The 19560-nt window shown below is 33.8% G+C and overlaps 1 protein-coding gene across 1 annotated transcript; it reads left to right on the top strand.

Annotated features, from left to right (window-relative positions):
• Positions 1–15116: 15116 nt before the first annotated feature.
• Positions 15117–19046, top strand: LOC133817873 (putative methylesterase 11, chloroplastic). Its single transcript, XM_062250496.1, has 5 exons — positions 15117–15661; positions 17150–17386; positions 17588–17731; positions 18113–18244; positions 18529–19046. Exons 1-5 carry the CDS (start codon positions 15311–15313, stop codon positions 18808–18810), a joined length of 1146 nt encoding a protein of 381 aa, XP_062106480.1. The 5' UTR covers positions 15117–15310; the 3' UTR covers positions 18811–19046.
• Positions 19047–19560: the final 514 nt, after the last annotated feature.

The raw sequence follows: 19560 nt of genomic DNA, 5'->3' as shown, positions 1-19560 counted from the left end.
AGGGTGGCTGTTGGGTAAGCCTCTAACCTTCAATAGGTTCTGGTAAACCTTACTGAGTGACTGACAAGCACGTCACTAATTCAAATGGGAGAGTGGCTGCTGGGTAAGTCACTAGCCTCCAAGCGCTTATTTCATTCATCGACCCTCGGGGTCGGTCTGGCATTAATGCTCTTTGAGTCATTCAATGCTGATAGTAAAATAGACCTCATCTTTGATGGCTTGCGTGATACACGCTAAGACCATTCTGACTAATTAGTCAGTACCATGCACAGGTAAGCAATGCTATCAATGTGTATCATATGCCAATTATCCAAGAATAGGGCATTCAGCATGCTTACTAAACAGTTGCTGGCATAATTATGATCATGCACAAACTCAGAGACTCAAGCTCTGACCAATCTCATATTCATCATTCATGGCATGCCCTAATCACATGTTTCTCGTGCATCACATGCATCACATTTAATCATCCAGCATGCCTCAACAATAATCATATGCAAATGGGCAAGATTGCCAAGCATTCATTATGCTATCAATGTTTACATTTAAACATTCAACATGAATCAATCATAACCATGCATGTCACGTATGGGGTGCAGTTTTCTTACCTTAGGTCCAAGCACAGGTTACCAACAAATGAGCCACAAGCACGATCCTGATCCAAGCCTCTAGTGTAAACCTAGTCACAGCCACAAATGGTGATCCAATGAGTTCAAGTTCTAAAACCAACCCTTGAACTAAAACTTAGCCTCCAAGACATCAATCCTCACTAATCCGGATAGTAGGAATGATCCCGAGGCCCAAAACCATGTTTCCGGGGTCAAAACACCCAAACGGGCTCAAAAGCCTGCCTGAGCCGCGGCCCTGGCACCCTGAGCCGCGGCCCCCAGCACCACCAGAAGCAAGCGCCGCGGCGCCCAACACCAAGGGCCGCGGCGCCCAACAAGGCAAAACTGGGGCACCTGCTTCATCGAGCAAGGGCCGCGGCGCCCAAGAACAAGGCCGCGGCCCAACTTCGGGGCAGCCATTTTCCCTTCGTTTTAACCTTTTAAAACCTCCCAAAAACATGTCTAAACATTCCCAAATCATTAAATCAAAGTTCCCAAACTCCCCAATGGTCCAAAACCACCAAAACCCAAGGTTCAAACAAACTAGAAACCCAACGATTCACAAAGTCCAATTCAAGCTTAAAGACTTTTAAAAACTTAAAACTTAAACTTGAATTACCTCCGATTGAGTTGTTTCCAATTAAATCCTCCGGATAATAAGCTTCTAATTCTCCTTAGGATTGCTATGCCTCGATCCTCGCTTGATTCCGAGTCCTAGAACTCAAGATACCTTCGAAAATGCGATCGGGAACGAAAAGGGAACTTTAGGGAGAGAGAACGTACAGATCGTTCTTTTTATTTTCTTAAAAGGTTACTTCAAGCTTAAGTAGCTTCCAATAAAACCTAATGCTCGGGGTCCCGAAAACACCCCCGGGGACATTATAGTCAAAACTTCCAGAATTTCCCCCTGGTCTTACTAACTCCCAATTTATCACCAAATGTTAATTCCCATTACCCAATAACCCGGTAATGCTATAAATACCCCTTGACTTACTCCAAGTCAAGCTTAAATCCCGTTGTGACTTTCCCACTAGCTTACCTCCTAGGATCGTCTTGTGCTGGGTAACCCTGGCATAACCAGATAATAACAAAGCACCACGCCCATTTCACATATATGCCAAAAATGCCCGAAATGGCCAAAATATGAAAATCACCCAATTAATCACAAATGGGTTCACATGCATATTTAATACACCTAAACATGCATATTATCATTAAATAGCATAATAAAGCAAGTATGGCCCTCCCGGCCTCCTAATCAAGGTCCTAGACCTTATTAGGAAATTTGGGGCATTACAGTACTCATGCGAAAATATAAGGCATATATCAGAGTGACTTTATTATTCACAAAAAACTTATAATTTTTTAGTCTAAAAAGACTTAGAATGTTTAAAATTAGCAAAGAAAAGTAAAGTATAATTGCCAATAGCTCGGCTTTACGAGAAAAATATCAAATCTACTAAGCAGCAATTGTCTTCACAAAAGTATAAGAACAAAGAATACACTACGAGCCATATACAAAGTTCAGCTGGACAGGTGTAAAGTTTGCCTGGTCGGGAGAGTAGATACAACTTCCCTGGTCGACTGAGCATGTTTCACTGGTTGAGTAGGAAACTTTGTTGATGGATAAGAAGCTTTCAGGTCGGCTAAGAGTGTCTACTGGTCGGGTAAACTAGTCCCTGACTGGTTAACACCATCGTCAAGACCTGGACCAGCTCCTTATAGTCTACTGCTCGGCGTTGAGCATGACAAACAGAAAATGAGTGCAAAGTAAAAATATTTACTACGCAGTGAAAAAATATCTTTGAGAAGAGAAATCAATTTTCCCCAAGATTGATTGAGAGAAATCAATCTCTCAAAATACTTTTGAGAGATTCGAACAAGGTGTTTTAATGGTGTTCGAAGGGATAAGTTTTAGGCATATGCTTAAGTAGCTATGCCATATGCCCGAGCGGCTGCGCCACATGTCCGAGGCTGCATGTCCGAATGACTCGACAGGCACGCCGAGGAGCTGCTGGCATGCGCACATCCGAGGAGCTTCATGTCCAAGCAGCTGCGTGTGTCCGAGCAGCAGAGTGTGCATCCGAGCGGCTGCATGCGTCCAAGTGGCTGGGTGGTGTCCGAGTGTTGGGGTGCATATCCGAGGAGCTGCTGGCTGGCCATCCGAGGAGCTCCGTGTCCGAGTGGTTTAAGGAGGACATCACAAGGCTTCTTTCCGAAGAGATTGCATGCTGTAGAGTTGGGCACATCCGAGGCTGCATGTCCGAGAGGCTAGGGACTGAGGAGGCAAAACACCCAAGGAGTACTTGGGTCCGAGGGCCAAAAGGAGTTTGGTTGCCTAGGTATTTGCTTGGTGGTCTGATCGGTTTAGTGGAATCCGAGCAGTTAAAACCTCAAAAGGGGTGGCTTAAATGAAAAGTTCAATCGTGAGTTTACTTCAAAAGTGAAAGTTACTGACCGGGTGGAAGCTTTTGGACGACATGAATAAATATCAGTTAGAGAAAAAGTTTATCATATGAGAAAATCATATAATAAACTTGGGGGGCAAATGTTATCCCCAAAATTTCATTCAATGAGGTGGCAATCAAAAGTGACACGTGGCAATGCATGGTAGTGAATGACACATTAATAGTCATTAAATGGGTTGACCAAGGAGTGCAAAGGTTTGAAATTAATCTTCAGAGTTGTGATATTAATGGTCAAGAAATTGATTTATCTGGTCAGAAAGTAATTTGACCGACCAGGTAAAATTTATGTCCGACCAGTAAGGTTCTTGACCGATCAGTAAAAAGTTATGTCCGACCACTCACTTCAAAAAATAGTGTCATGCTAGACCAGAGATGTGTCATGCTAGACCAGAAATGTGTCATGCTAGATCAGAGGTGTGCTAAAGGAGTGCTTTGCTTATACCGACCAGAGGTGTACTAGAGGAGTGCTTTGCCTATACCGACCAGAGGTGTGCTAGAGGTGTGCTTTGCCTATGCCGACAATAGGTGCTTGCCTATGCCGACCAGTGAGTTGTCTTGGCCAACCAGTCACTTTAGGGATGGATTTGGTCAGTCCACGGATCAGAATCTTAGAAGTTACTGTCTAGTGACTTTTCAGTAAAGCCTCAGTAATAGCTTCAACCTGAATCATTCTTAATTGTCGCGGGAATCTCTTAGATATCCCGGAATAATAGCTATTGTTGGGAAAACTTATACATGATCTTTATTTATTTTCATGTTTATCTAATATTAAACAAATTAATACGAGATAGCCTAAAACATGTTTCTAAAATTGAATTCAAAGAGAAACAATGAATAGAATACTTACAGTATACGCAGCGGAATAAAAGAGTCCTTCCCTCAGTTTCTCTAACTCTTGTATCCTCTCTGTCGCAGAGTATTATCAAGAAACTGAACCGATCTTCTATTTTCTTCACAGTCTTCCAATGTATCCTTAGAATCACCTAGACTAGTGTGGACAATTCTCAACACATGAGATAGATACAGAGAAGAAGAAGAGAAAATAATCAAAGAGACTTAGAAAATGACTTGTGTTTAGAGAGAATCTAAAACTATCAGAAAACCAGTGATTAAACTTATGTTTTGAATTCTCTCTAAGCACTCATTTTATAGACTCAATTATGCCATTTAATTTAATTAAAAAATCAATAAAATAATAGCCAATTTAAAGCCCTAGGTCGAAATTATCATGGGCTTTAGGCCCGTGAAATTTCCCATTTGATTATAAGCCCATTGGACTTGAAATCAATGCCTCTATTATTTTCTATTGATTTAATTAATTAAATAATTATTTAAATCATTTATCAAATTAATTATTTATAATTTGAACTTTGATTTAAACTTATTTATTAATTTAGATACCAATTTATCTTAATTAATAAATTTGCCATAATTTCTCTTTTCTTCTCGAAATTACATAACTCTGTGAAACTATCCAAAAATGATCTCGTCAACTTTGATAATTCTAATTGATAATTAAATCAATTAATTGAGACTATCTAGATATTTTATCCAAGGTACAAGGGGGTCTATGGGCCTATGAAATCAAGCTCCAATAAGTTATCATAAATCTAACAAATAAATTTACTAACTTATTAATTCCTCGTGACTCCACTATAGACTCGGAATTGCACTTTTGAATTCATAGAACGCTCTATAACAAATATAGATACGCTATTAATTATCCATCGTTACAACCACAATTGTCACTCAATCCTCTATAGATGGTCTACAATGAGATAGGACTAAAATACTGTTTTACCCCTCATTGTATTTTATCCTTAAAACACATAGTTCCTTGTAAATGATATTTCAGTAAACTAATTTAATTACTGAAATGAGATCTCTATCATTTAACACCTTGAATCAAACTAAAAGGAAACCATCGTTTCACTTCTTCATCAGAAGCTATAGATGTTCATATCTATGATTAACACTCCCACTCAATTATACTACCGAGTTCCCAAGATGTAAGTATGAGCTAGTCCGTAGGGTAAGCTGGTCACGAACAAGTCAAAGAACTCAAATAATACAATCAGTTAGAATACTAACCACTTAGAATTGAGATTGAATTGACCTATGGTCAACTATATGATATGACTAGAATAGATAATAACGGTATGTTTACTTATCTTATCAACTGTCAATATCGGTCCAGTCCGATGTAACAAATACATCCGATCTTATCTACTTTGCTAATGTTCTAGAAATAACATAACACTGTAATGTGTAAGTAGATCATATCGTAGATTGGCAAGTCAGTGTAAATCCTATGCATTGACTAATCTTAGGATTAACTTATTTTGAACATATAATCATATTTATATTCCACTGTGATTACGTCACTATAAATAAGATTAGCTATATGCTCGGGATTTAGTAGAAGTTTATATTAAACAAATAATCATGAAAATAAAACATGTGAGCAAAGTGATTGACCAAGTCAAAAAAATGATTTCTATTATTTTATTGATAATAAAATGAGATTACAAAGAATTTGAGTTTTAATTAGGGCATAAAACCCCAACAACTATATTGTTGTAATTTGGATTTGTTTATTATTGTATTAATTAAAGTTGGTTGAAACAACCAAGGATCCCGTCAAAACGAGATATTTTTCATGTACGAACCATGAGCCTATAAATAAAGAGCTCATGGCATCATTTTAGGGGACTGATCTTTGGGAGACTTGAAGACTCTATAATTTTTGAGACTTTGGGACTGTGACTTGGGGCATTCTTGGGGCATTTTCTGAGAGAGCTTAGAGAGAGAAAGCTTGTATTCTATAGAGAGAGAAACTCTGTATTTTTTCTACTTACACTTAAGAAACTCAGTTGGCTCAAGTTCATCTGATCTTAAGTGTATGATACGTATATCACAACTCCAAGTGGATTAGGCTATTACCGACAAATTGGGGCTGAACCATTATAAAATTATTGGTGTCGTATTTTCTATTCAAGGTTTATTGTCGTTTTTGTGTTTACTCGCAGTTGGCCAAAATCGTGGTCAACAGTGGTATAATTGAAAGCCTAAATTTGAAGCATGTGTTTTGGGAAACACATGTTGGGCACCTACACAGTCCAATGGGCTGAGATGGGTGACACCCAAAGTAGTCCAATGGATTGTGATGGGCGGCTAAGCCCAATCCAAAAAGATAGTTGGGTTTAACTCCTCTCTTCACTTCCAAGGCTTCTATAAATAGAACCTTATGTAAAGAAGCTCATGCTAATTTTTTTCCTCTCAGAATAATTGAAAGAAAAAGTTTATTTCCTCTCCTCATAGCTCACGCCCAAAGCAAGAGAAAAAACAAGCTTTATGTGTTGATTTCTACAACATCAAATAGCATACACACTCTCATGTGTTGAAAGTCCGAAGTGTGTATTAGAAAATTCATCATTAAACAAGGAGACCGCACACCCTCTTTGATTTATGTAAGACATAGCTTGGAAGACAAGTGGTTATGAAACATTCTAAAAGACAAGAAATTCCAAGCATATAGTTCTGCGCTGCAAGAGGTATAATTATATTCTATGTAATTTTTAATAGATCCACATACATGAAGAATGTCCTATTCTAGTTATGGTTGCTAGAATGAAATCTTTCTAATGTAAACTGTTGGTATTGATTGTGTAAATCAGAGTATGCAGCGGAAGGGTGACAATACAAATTTAACCAATATCAAAGTCAAGATCACATACATACTCATACATTAAATCAAGATTCACAAAATATAGAATCATATCTCTTGTAGCCTATCAAGAATCATCGCTATCTTTTCGTAAAACAAAAACGATCATCCAATCTAATGAGACAACTTCGAGATTCACACAAAAATCTTACAAGTCAATCCTCAACACACAAAGACGTGTGTGGGCACGTAGGACATTATGGACAAATTTTAGGCTTTCTTGATGTACTCAACACATGAGATCAAGATAGCTTTGGAGAAGACAAAGACTCTGAGAGATTATCATAGTATTTCTTTTTTCAGGTTTTTTCTAAAAAGTGAAAATCAATCGCTTCTTTTTTTTTTACGATACATTATTATATTTTTATAAACCTAAAATAATCTAAAAATTAGACTCAGTCAAAACTGATTAGGTTTTAAATCTTAATTATTTAATCAAATTAATATATTCCTTTTTAAATAATTATTCAATAAATAAATAATTCAAATTCTTAACAATTAAAATTTGAATTGGAGAAATTGGGTTGTGACATGTGTCACACACTAGTCTTGCATAGTGACTGGGCATGTGGCACACATGTGCCTCCCAAATTTTATCTCATTTATTTACACTGAAATAATATAATATTTCCTAAATGTATAAATGTCAGTTAATTCAAAATTAATTTTATCTTATAATTTAAATAATTTATTATCATATAATAAATTAATATTTTCTTTCTCATCATTTAATTAACCCAAAGTTAATTAATATTACAACTAATGTATGATTTTCAAATAAAACATATAAGTTTTTTTAATTAATTAATTTATAATTAATAATTACACATAATTATTGCATAATTACAACTTAGTCTCCAAAAATTAATTCCTTAACAATTAAGTCATTTTCTCATTTTAATTTGTCAATTATATCCACCATTGACAGTGTATTATAGAGGTGACTTAGGGACTATGGACCTATAATACTAAATTCCAATAAACCAGATTATTAATTAAATGGTTTATACTTTTTTAGAACTGTGTTTTGTCTCATTACTTGCTTGGTTCTTGTATTTCGATAAATTACTTTTTGAACCATGTGTTTTGTAAAATGGTTCAAACAGATCCCTAAACCTTATTTTGGTCAAGTTTTTTTTTTTTTTTTTCAAATAAAATCATAAATAATTCACCAAACTAATAACCTAGAACAAAAACACTACCATTATGTCTAACAACTGTATTGTTACATTCATTTTTTCCCATCAAAATCGGGTTTAAGGGTTTATTTGAACCATTTACAAAACTCATGGTTCAAAAAATAATTTGTCAAAACACAAGTTCCAAACATGTAATGATACAAAACACATGGTCCAAAAATGTATAAACCCTTAATTAAACTCTTTAATTAAATAATCTTATTTATTAATTCTATTATTACTCCACTATAAATATGTAATTGCATTCTTAGTAATTATAGAATTATGTTTACAGAAATATCTCGATTTGTCCATTGGTATAATTACTTCATGTAAATATGTCATCCAATTTATTGGTTCGCTAATTAGAGCTGGTCAAAATTATTATTTTACCTTTCTAATTACCTCTTGTTTCTTAAGTAACATTAATTCACTAGTGAACAGTTAATTTATAATCATATTATAAATTTGAGCTCAATAACTATTCAATTCCAAAATTAACTCTTAAGAGAACCAATATTCGGTCCATTAGGAAATCTTGGATTCTATTATTGTAAGATCATGTTCCTACCCATTCATACTATTGAATCTCCAAAACAAAAGTCACTAGCCTCATTATACTAAGAGACCTTAATGAGTGAATCCAAAAACCCAATAGACATGAACATGAGTTCATGCTTACTTAGAATTTAGACTGATCTACACATGATCATTTTTTTTATATGAATTAAATCTTTATGGTAAACAATATGTTTATAAAGAAATTAATTCACACCGGTCCAATCATATATAATCTAATTATATAAAGTACATTTACTAAGATGTCTATCCACATCAGCGATTCGGATCTAGATTACATGCATTATCAAAAAATGTTTAGTAAACTGAACTAGCAACCATTGATTCCATACTTTAATTTATTGCTGATAATTTTATTCATTATCTATGATCTTAATCCTATTATACTCATACAAGATCATACTCTCATTAATGAATATGAAATTTTCTAATATTTATAATTATTCAACAATAATTCAATCATTCAATTATAAATAAAATAAAATTTTATTTAATTCCAAATAGAATTATCTTATTACATGCTTTTAGGGCATCAACCCTAACAATCTCCCACTTGCTCTTAAAGCAAATGAGGCATGTCTTTTAATCCCATATTTTACACATGACCCTCAAACGACTTAGCAGGATGTGTCTTAGTAAATGAGTTAGCTAGGTTCTATTTCGACGATATCTTCATAACTGTCACATCACCTCTATGTACGATCTCTCTAACTAGATGGTAATTGATTTTTATATGCTTGCCCCTTTTGTGACTCATTGGTTCTTTAGAGTTTGCTAACGCTCCACTGTTGTCACAATATAGGATTAATGACATATCCATATATGGAATGACTTCCAGGTCGATATGGAACTTTTTGAGCCATACCGCTTCCTTAACTGCCCCACAAGCCGCTATGTATTCGACTTCTATGGTAGAATCTACAATACTGGATTGTTTAATACTTTTCCAGACTACAACTCCTCCAGCAAGAGTAAACATTGAGCCAGACATCGACTTACAAATGTCCCTATTTGATTGGAAATCAGAATCAGTGTATCCAATGGGGTTCAGGTCACCACCTGAATATACATGCATATAATATCTCGTTCTCTGAAGATACTTGAGAATGTGCTTTACCGCAATCCAGTGTTCCAAGCCAAGATTTGATTGATTATGACTGACTACTCCCACTGCATAAAAGATATCTGGTCTTGTACACAACATGACATACATTAGACTACCCACTACTAAAGCATAGAGATACTTTCTCACATCCTCTTTGACCTGAGGTGTCTAAGGACATTGCTTTTTCGATAGAACAATTCAATGTCTAGTCGGTAATTGACCTTTCTTGAAATTTTCCAAAGAGAATCTTTCCAGTACCTTATCAACATAAGATGTACCCTTGAGAAAATGGAAGCTGCTTGTTCTTCCTATTTCTGAGCTATGTTAATGCAGCCTAAATTAATTGAGCAAACCACATAAATTTAGCATCTTATTTTTATTTTTACTTATTCAGTTTTTATCCGCACAATTTTTTTTTTATAAGTATTGCTTCTCAATCTTGTTTATTTAGGAGGTAATTCCCAACATCTTTTGTCCGAAACTTCATAGGCTCATGTGCACACACAACCTAATAAATTAGAAAGGACCAATGGTTTTTGTTTGATGCGGTTAGAAAGGATTATGAAGAATTAATTACTCCCTCAATCACTCTGATGAGGAATGATTAACACTGATAGCATTATCCTAATAAGCAAAGCCCAAGTCCAACTCTCCTAATTAAAGGCTCAAACTCTTTTTTATTAGGGCATTCCACTGATAGCCCACTTCCTGTTGAAGCATGGCATATATATTATTATGATTTCAAATAGATGCATGAATGCATGACAGTCCGGCCAGCTTTATATATTATATAAGAATTAACTCCACATTTTAGAAAGTATGTTTGGACCACAAGTCAATGGAAGAAGAAGAAGAAAAGAAGATGGCATGGTGAGTCACACGTTGCTTAAGCCAACGTTAAAACTACTGATCAATCAATATATAATACTGAAAAGCCATTTTTATACATATGATATAGAAACGAAATCAGTTAAAGCCTAGCTTCAGATCATGGTATAGCAGTACTATAAAGGTAGGTGGGTACTTGCCTCTTTTCCTCAAAAATAAATTTGTATATTTTTCCCCTTTTTGGGCCAACCAATAAATTTGTATATGTATATTATTTATGTCGATCATCTTCTTGAGTTTTCAAATCTTCAAATCCGAGCGTGCAAAAGTTTCCTCCTTTGCAACGTGTTGCTTTGCATAAGCATCACTGGGATCATGTGCATATCATGTATGCCATGATTATACTCACACATGCATGCCTTTTATCTCTATAACAGTTTTATTATTAATATTGTTCATGTTTAGCCTCTATATATGTGCTCTTTTTGCTGATCGAAGCAAGCACATATTATTTATATCATATAATCACATATCACATATGCTTTGCTATGATGTCATTGACTCAAATTATTGCATAATCTCTTACATATAAAATTACCAATGACAATAGTGAATTTGTTTCTTTTTCCACTTTACTTTGATAACATAAAATATTGGCTAGTAAAAAGGGTATTAAAGAGTTACTTTATCCTAGTAACTAGAAGATTAGTACAGTTGGGAAGTGAAAGATGGAACTAAATGGTTATTGGTGGGAGCATTAAAGTAGCTACAGGAAACTCCAATGCAAGCATTAACGAATAGCTTTCCACCACCAAGGCCAAGCCTTAATTGGACCCAAGTAGTCATCAGGTCGAAATGTTTTTCATAATTCTAAGTCAGGATCCGATCAGCTTTATTGTCTAATTTTTATCAAAATCCAGGATTCTAACAACCTAACAATCATGTTACTCATCTACCTATCCACCTTCATAAATTATATATATATATATAAATAAATACCAATTTAAAAAAAAAAACACACACACACACACACATTTTCTTTCTCCCACTATATATCTTGCATTTGGATGCCTTGTAAAAATAAACAAATAAATAGTACTTAATACTAGACCAAGAGAAACCATTTTGCAAAATGTTGCAGCTGTCTGTCTTTATTACTTTTTTTTGTTTGTTTGTAGTAATTGAATCATCATAGACGAAAACAGATAAATTGAGGGATCATTTTCATCCAAATAATTTATTGTCTAACTAAAAGACATGTAATTACAAACTAATTTATTAGCTGCTTTATATATATAAAAAGAAAGTAACCAAATAAAAGAAAGGATTAAAGAAAGAACACAAATAAAAAAATCGAGAACTTAACCCTATACAAGTCCCTCCAATAAATTAGAACTTCTACTTAAAAGACTGAAAAACTACCTAAAAATTAAAGGAAGTTAATAAGTTACAAATATATATATATATATTCACTTACATACAAACAAATATTTTAATAGTGGTTATCCATTCTAACCGAATGATAAAGTATTAATGTAGCTGTCTGACTTAGCATGAAGAAAACTTGCAAAACAAATTAAGTTTTGGATCGGAATGAATTCAAGTTTGTTAATTATTAGGAGTACAAATGTGGTTCTTGAAAGTTATTAAAATTAACTTGTAGTTGCTATTTATTATTATAAGTGGACTTTAAAGTTGTCATATTTATGGTTTTGTCTTTCCCCACCTAATTAATTCCCTTGGTATTTTTCATCAAATTTATGATTGAATAACTGCTAACAAATTATCTGAGAAAAGGTTATGTTATCTTATCACGTAGCAAATCATCCATGCCACCGCCCTTGTTATCCCCACCATTTTGGGTGACTGCCTAGCTTTTTTGCCTATCAATATTTTGTCCTCATTGACCAAATGGTCAGTGTCTTAAATATATATATATATATATATTTATATATAAAGTTTAAAAATAATATCAATTCAATCTTTTATTTAATTTGATGATCAAAATTTTAAATTTATACAAAAATTATAATTATTACACATCGTTAAATTTGAGCAATGTTCTACTAAACCTTCTATAAATTACTATATTTATCTCATAATATGTAAAATTTAAAATTTTAATTTGGCATTGAAATATTTATATATATATATATATATACAGATTTCAAAATTGTTAATCAATCCAGAAAAGTCTTATTTATATATCCTAGACTAGATATAATTGAGAATATACTATAATCAAATACAATAGCTTTTCACCATTATATTTTTATATAAAGATAAATATTACAGTGAGTAAGAACTATTGCAATGTATAAAAAAAAAGGATTTTGTTCTTGTTTTTTTTCTTCCGAAATGGTAATAGAATTACCATAGAATGAAAAAAAATGGAAGAATCATATTCATTCAAGAAACTTATTTCTAGTCAATAACAACTGACAGAACATAAATAATAACACTTGAGCCTAAAAAGTCACTCCAATATATCCAAAAGCTTGGAGCAGTTTGAGCAACTTGAGTTTAAAACAAACCCTCCAAAAAGTTCGAGCTACCAAAATGTTGACATATAAAACACCTAAAAAAATAAATACAAATTTACTATTAAAAAGGTTTTAGAAATAAATTTAAAAACCAACAAACTAAAAGAACCCAAATGGAGTCCCTTCGGGTATTATAAGATATAAGGAAATAAAAACAAATGACTAACCCACAAACAAACATTGGACTTATAACATAACAAAGCCAAATCAAAATTGGCACATGAGAAAACCAAATCAAAGTTAGTACATAACAAAGTCAAAACAAAATTGGCACGTAAACTAGCCAAGACAGAATTGGCACATAACTCCCCAACATAACAAGAACTTGTAGAAATTACCTAACCCATTATAAAAGTATTCAAACCTCTACTAAGATTTGCTTTATGAGAAAAAAGAATATTTCTTTCATAAACACAAAGTTAACTATGAATAAATATAATAATAATTAAACTAAAGAGAGATAGAAACAATTAAAAATAGGCTCTTTTTAGTCTTTAAAATAACTTGACTTTAACGGACAATTACACTTACAAAGGACAATAAATTAGAATTATATAGGTTTTTTAAAACTTTTAAAATATAAGTCAAACAATTTTTTGACCAAAGAAGAGTCACACTATTTGGACGTCATAAATTAAAAATAATTACTAGAATTTCAGTTATTATTAATAGCAAATTGCATAATTGTTCTTGTTTTCGGTTATTAAAAATAGATGTTCTTGTCTTCGTTACTTCTAAAATTGCATAATTAATTTTACGAATTGCCCCAATGAGTATGTATTATGTAAAAATCTAACTATAATAGGAGGTTGTTTAGCAGCTATAAAATATTCCACATGAAAAGACTCCATTACCAATAAAATATAATATGCTTCTTTTTACCTCCTTTTGGACCCTTTGCATCATTAAAAATAAATATAAAAAATGAGATCGTTCTCTCTCGAAGAATCAATTAGTATTTAAATTATTTTACCAGAAAAAGAAAAATAGTAGTAAATTAAACTGAGGAACATAGTAGTGGACCACAAATTTAGATTGTATCAAATTAATACTCAACATCTACAAGTACTTAATGGTTGGCCAATGAAAAAAGTAAAGAACAAACCTACTACCAAATAGCAAATTGTTATAAATGCTTATCCCAATGCCAAAAATCGTCTTTTGCATAGGCCATTATTTCAGTCCAATTCAAAGGAGTTTATTTTCTTTTGATGCTTTTCTTTATTAAAAATTCAAAATTGTAAGCACAGACATACAATGATAATAAGAGAATAGTGAGACTAAAAAGGTACTTGGTGGGGTCATGGCGGTTTCAAATAAAATAAGAAAAAATAAATTGAGCCTAGTGAAGTAGTATAGACTATAGAGCATAGCTCTTCCATTCCATGAAAGTTACATTGATTGATTAAAGTTAAGAGCTTATTAATAATGAAACTGTTTGTTACAAAATTATATAGCTCATCATCACAAGTCTATTTCATAACAAAAAAAATAGACAACACAAAAAGAGAAGTAAGTAATCAATTAGAATAATAAAGTTTTAGGTAATTAAGTATACTAACAAAAAGTTGCTACTTAAATTATTATTGTTATTATATAAAAGACTTGCATTAGATGTGGTGACATCTATTAGTCTACTTCTCAAGTCTTTATCATGTCTTCTAATTAATTTTGGCCTTACATTGACTATAAATTGTAGTGTTAATATTATTTTATTATAATAAATAGTTAACTTAGTTGACTGGTAATGTTAATTCAAATAATTATGTATTTGGTTTGGACCGTATCCCACCTCCTAATTTTAAAAATAAAATTACAAAATTGTGTTTCCTTTACTACAAACTATTCTCACTAAAACTTTGAAAACTATAAGAAAATGTAATGAAAAAATATAATGTTTTAAATAAAATATAAAGACATTAGTTAATGTCTACTTTAAAACTAGGGTTTAATTAATTAAAACTAACTAATTAAGTCAATTATAATACAATATTTACCATAGTTGCCGTTGTAGTATCTCTTTCTCTCCAAAATAGTAATACGTATTTATTAGCATTATATATATAAAGCCCTCCTCTTCAGTCGTTACCTGCTCATGACTATGACCAAATCAATCGCTCCTCCTTTCTTGTGAAGCCCAGTTCGTCACCATCATCGACCTCTGTTTTCTCTCTCTCTCTCTCTCTGTCTTCACTTTACAGAGCCTTCAGAGGTTTTTTTATCCGGGTTTTGTTTTATTTATATTTATTTTTCTATACATGATAACCGCCATTAATGGGCAATCTATGTGCTGGTTTCGCACCCAAATCAGTGAAGAAAAAACCCACGAAGCGCCTCCAAAACCCGCCGCCGCATGCCAATTCGAGCAACCGATGGGCCCGGATCCGATCCTCGCGGAAGGAGAAGCTCGACGACGGTTTGCTTCATGAACAGGCTCTCGCCGCCGCGATCCTCTTTCAGCAGCATCACCACCAAAATGGGTCTCTCCCTTTTGACCGCTCCTCTTCGCTTCGGTATCCGAATTCCAGCTCCAAGAAGAGCAGTAACACCTTGCCCCGGAGTTCTAGCTCCCGAGCTCGGTCTCTCACTGATCCTCTGCTGCAGCCTCAACAGCTTGTTAACCAGGTTCGGGTTTATGGGCTTTCGTTAAATTTTATTTTTGTTTGTTTGAAAATAATTATGGAGGCAAAACATGCGAAATCTGTACTTGGGTATCTCGGAATTTAGCTTTTGCGTCCCTTCTTATATGTTAGTTATGATTTTGATAGTATACTTAATTGTTTGGCTTGGCATTTAGTTGGTTAGAGACGTTGAGAACTTGAGATATTGAAAATTGATCTTTTTGTTGTTTTTTAAGGAAAGGAAATGATTAATGGTTTAAAGTTTCATAATGTGTTTCTTTTAGAGTTTCTTTGACATTTCTGGTCTTATTGACTTTGTCGGTTTGTGCTCATGAATTTAGATATTGAAGGTGGTAACTTTGTGCCATGGTTTCATTGAGTCATGGTTAAATAATGATATTGAAAATGGAATTTTGATCGCGTCTGTGTTTTCCATACACGACCACAAACTGTAGTTATGGACTAGACACATATATAACCGTACATGTAGGTAGCTCTGTTTTTCTGTATCTTTTATTTATAAACTATTCGAACAATGTAGAATTAATAAGAGGGTGATTGTCAAATCTAGAAGTATGTTCTATGTTTTTTAATTACATTTACTGATTGCACCGTCTTCATTTAGGGTGGCCATATTGAATAGATATTTAGTCGTTGGTAAGCTATTTCAAAATTGAAGAGTTGGTGGGCTCCTATCATTTATGAAATTATGTTATTTTTTCTTGCCAGGCCCCAGTCTCAAAGAGAAAATTAAAAGTCATACTTGAAAGAGTATAGCTTCATTATTTTGTGTCTGCCCTTGATGGTGCAAGACGGCAGTTTAGGAGACTTCTCCTAGTGATAGGCATTTGTCGGTTTATTGAGTATACATACATATATAATATAGTATAAAGTAGCTTGGTTTAAATTATATGAAAGTTAACCAAAGCTGAAAACCATATTTCCCTGAAGTGAAAAGCAAGATGTATCACAATTCTTTATGAATAACGTTTCACGGTCCTAATTTGGTTCATGGTTTAAATTTTAAAGGTCTCTGGCAAACAGAAACAGGTATGATGTCTCTGCGTTAAATAGCTGTGCCCTCCAACAGTTTGGTTTTAAACATGCATTTTAAGTTCCAATTCCAAAGTAGTGTATTGCACAACATTCGTCAAGTTTTTGGTTTTTATCAATTTGTACAGTGATTGATCTGACTCAAGCTATTATATTTGGAATTTGATACCAGATACATACAAGTTGCAGCATATGAATCTGCTGCAGAGTTTTATCTTCATTAGATGTTCAAAATCTTTTGTAGAGGATACAAGTTAAAAATTTACATTTATTTATTTTTTCAGGCTTTCTTGTATTCTTTCAACTGGATGTTAGTTTCATGATTATGTTTATTCCCTTAATGGTTCAATGTGGAAGAGACCTCACAATTATTAGATGCTATTACTTCTTATGCTCAAGCATCTTCCCTCAAAAACTATGTCTATTTTTGTGGTATCAGGATGTAAAGCATGATGATCTAGAAACCAGCCATTTTGTCCTTGTTCATGGAGGTGGCTTTGGTGCTTGGTGTTGGTATAAAACTATAGCTCTCTTGGAAGAGGGTGGTTTTAAAGTTACTGCCATAGACTTGACTGGTTCTGGAATTCATTCATCTGATGCAAATAGCATTACAAACCTTTCACAATATGTGAAGCCGCTTACTGATTTTCTTGAAAATCTTGCTGAGGGAGAGAAGGTATTTTCCTAGAACCTCTATTCGTTTAACCTACCCATATGCTGGCTTTCGTTAAAAGATGCTTTAATACTAGATACAGGGTTGTTTATCTAATTGCACTCATTGTATTTTCTTGCTTTCATAATGACAATGGGTGTAGAAGTTAGTGCAATCCTCCTTGATTATATTACTTACCTCCCTTTGTTTGGACATATTGTGAAGGTGATCTTGGTGGGACATGATTTTGGTGGTGCGTGTATTGCATATGCTATGGAGCTATTTCCTCTTAAAATTTCGAAGGCTGTTTTTCTTGCGGCAGCAATGTTGAAAAATGGAAAAAGTACTCTTGATATGTTCTCCCAACAGGTTGCACTCTTTATCTTATCATTTGTCCTTATTCAACATTAATTTCAAATTTTGATATTTGATCTGCCCTAATACTCATTGTACTTGGCTACTTACCCCTTCCCACCCCCAAAATTTAAATACACACATTCCTGATTTTAAGACTCTTTTCTTTCATACCCATGTTTCTTTACTTGGTTGGGAGTATCAATGGAGTTTCTGAGTAAAACATTTTCTCTGTTTAAGTTCCAAATCATTATAACCTCAAGCATGGCAATCCTGTTAGGAGTGACCCAACTTCTGAATATGATTTCTTGTTATTGTTTCTATTTGAAATTTCTATGAAGAAAGTGTGCAATGCATGTAAAAGATGATTTATGACTAAAGCTTAAGAGATTGCAGGCTGGTTCAGATGATCTAATGCGCCAGGCCCAGGTATTTTTGTATGCAAATGGAAATGAGCACCCCCCAACTGCTATTGATCTAGACAAGTCATTGCTGAAGAATTTGCTATTTAACCAAAGTCCTTCCAAGGTATGACTGTTTATCTCCTTTCTTACTACATTGGGATGCAAGTAATAAATTATGAGAAGGCATTGTTTTATGTCAAAATCCCATTTTTCTTTACCTTTGATCACTATACCATTTTTTTAAATGACATTAAAAATCCTGAAGGCATACTTCATTGCTCCTGTATCAGCACTTTAATCTCTTTACTGCATATTAACACATCTCTATATATTTACAAAACACGTATAATTGTTTCCCTTTTCATTTTATTACTCTTACTGACTGCATTTCTGCTTCTTCCCAATAAGGATGTTGCATTGGCATCCGTTTCAATGAGGCCAATTCCATTTGCACCAGCTTTGGAGAAGCTCTCTCTCTCAGACAAGAAATATGGGACCGTGAGGCGGTTTTACATAGAAACTCCAGAAGACAATGCCATATCCATAACACACCAGGAGAGCATGATAAACGCAGACCCTCCAGAACGAGTCTTCCGCCTAAAAGGCGCCGATCACTCACCATTTTTCTCAAAGCCCCAAGCTCTTCACAAGATTCTGTTAGAGATCTCAAAGTTAAGTTTGACAGTTTAAAAAAATCACAGGCCAATTCAGTTAGATGGTTAGAGCTTCGCCGAAATACACATTGATAAGGAGCACTTCAGGAATCGGTTGTTGGTGCGTTGCAAGTTCCAAACAAGATGGAGCACAAGTAGTCAAACTTGTTGTAAATGTGCATAGGATTTGAGGTTGCCAATGTAGTGCTTCTATACATCACATTCCGGATTATGTTCTTCCCATTTTTATTGACGAGGGTTTTCTCATCTTCATCCTTGATTCACAATTTATATTTATGCTATTAAATGAAGATCTTTCTAATAATAGCAACGCAATCAAAATGTTCCCCATTTTCTCTAATCAGCAGTAAACACCATTCTTGAAGCAAAATGATTTTAAAAAAAAACCCACTAAAAAGCGTGCAACAGCAGCATTGTATAGGGTGAAACTTTACGTATGTTAACATTTGAAAGAAAAAGCTTCCAAAAATCAAGTGTTGCTTGAGAAAGTTTGGTTGCTTTTACAATTGATCTCTCTCTCCACACATATATTTCAGTAAGTAGTAGTACTCATCTCTCTACTTTTCATTGCCGCCAAGTTCAGCAACAATCCTATCTCAACGCCCAAGCAAACCCTGTCTTAAGATTTCTCAATTCCATCGTCTTGTTGCTTTCTTAACCAGCTATTTGGGACTTTTCGAAGTTAAAAACAAAAATTTTACTGTGTTTTCTCAAGAAATTTTGTTTCTTTCCTAGTTTATTATTAGGCTGGATTGGAGAAAGAGAA

The sequence above is a fragment of the Humulus lupulus genome, chromosome 2, assembly GCF_963169125.1.
Source record: "Humulus lupulus chromosome 2, drHumLupu1.1, whole genome shotgun sequence".
NCBI classification, from domain to species: Eukaryota; Viridiplantae; Streptophyta; class Magnoliopsida; order Rosales; family Cannabaceae; genus Humulus; species Humulus lupulus.
Note: the sequence above shows the minus strand (reverse complement) of the source record. Positions and strands in the feature narration are given on the sequence as shown.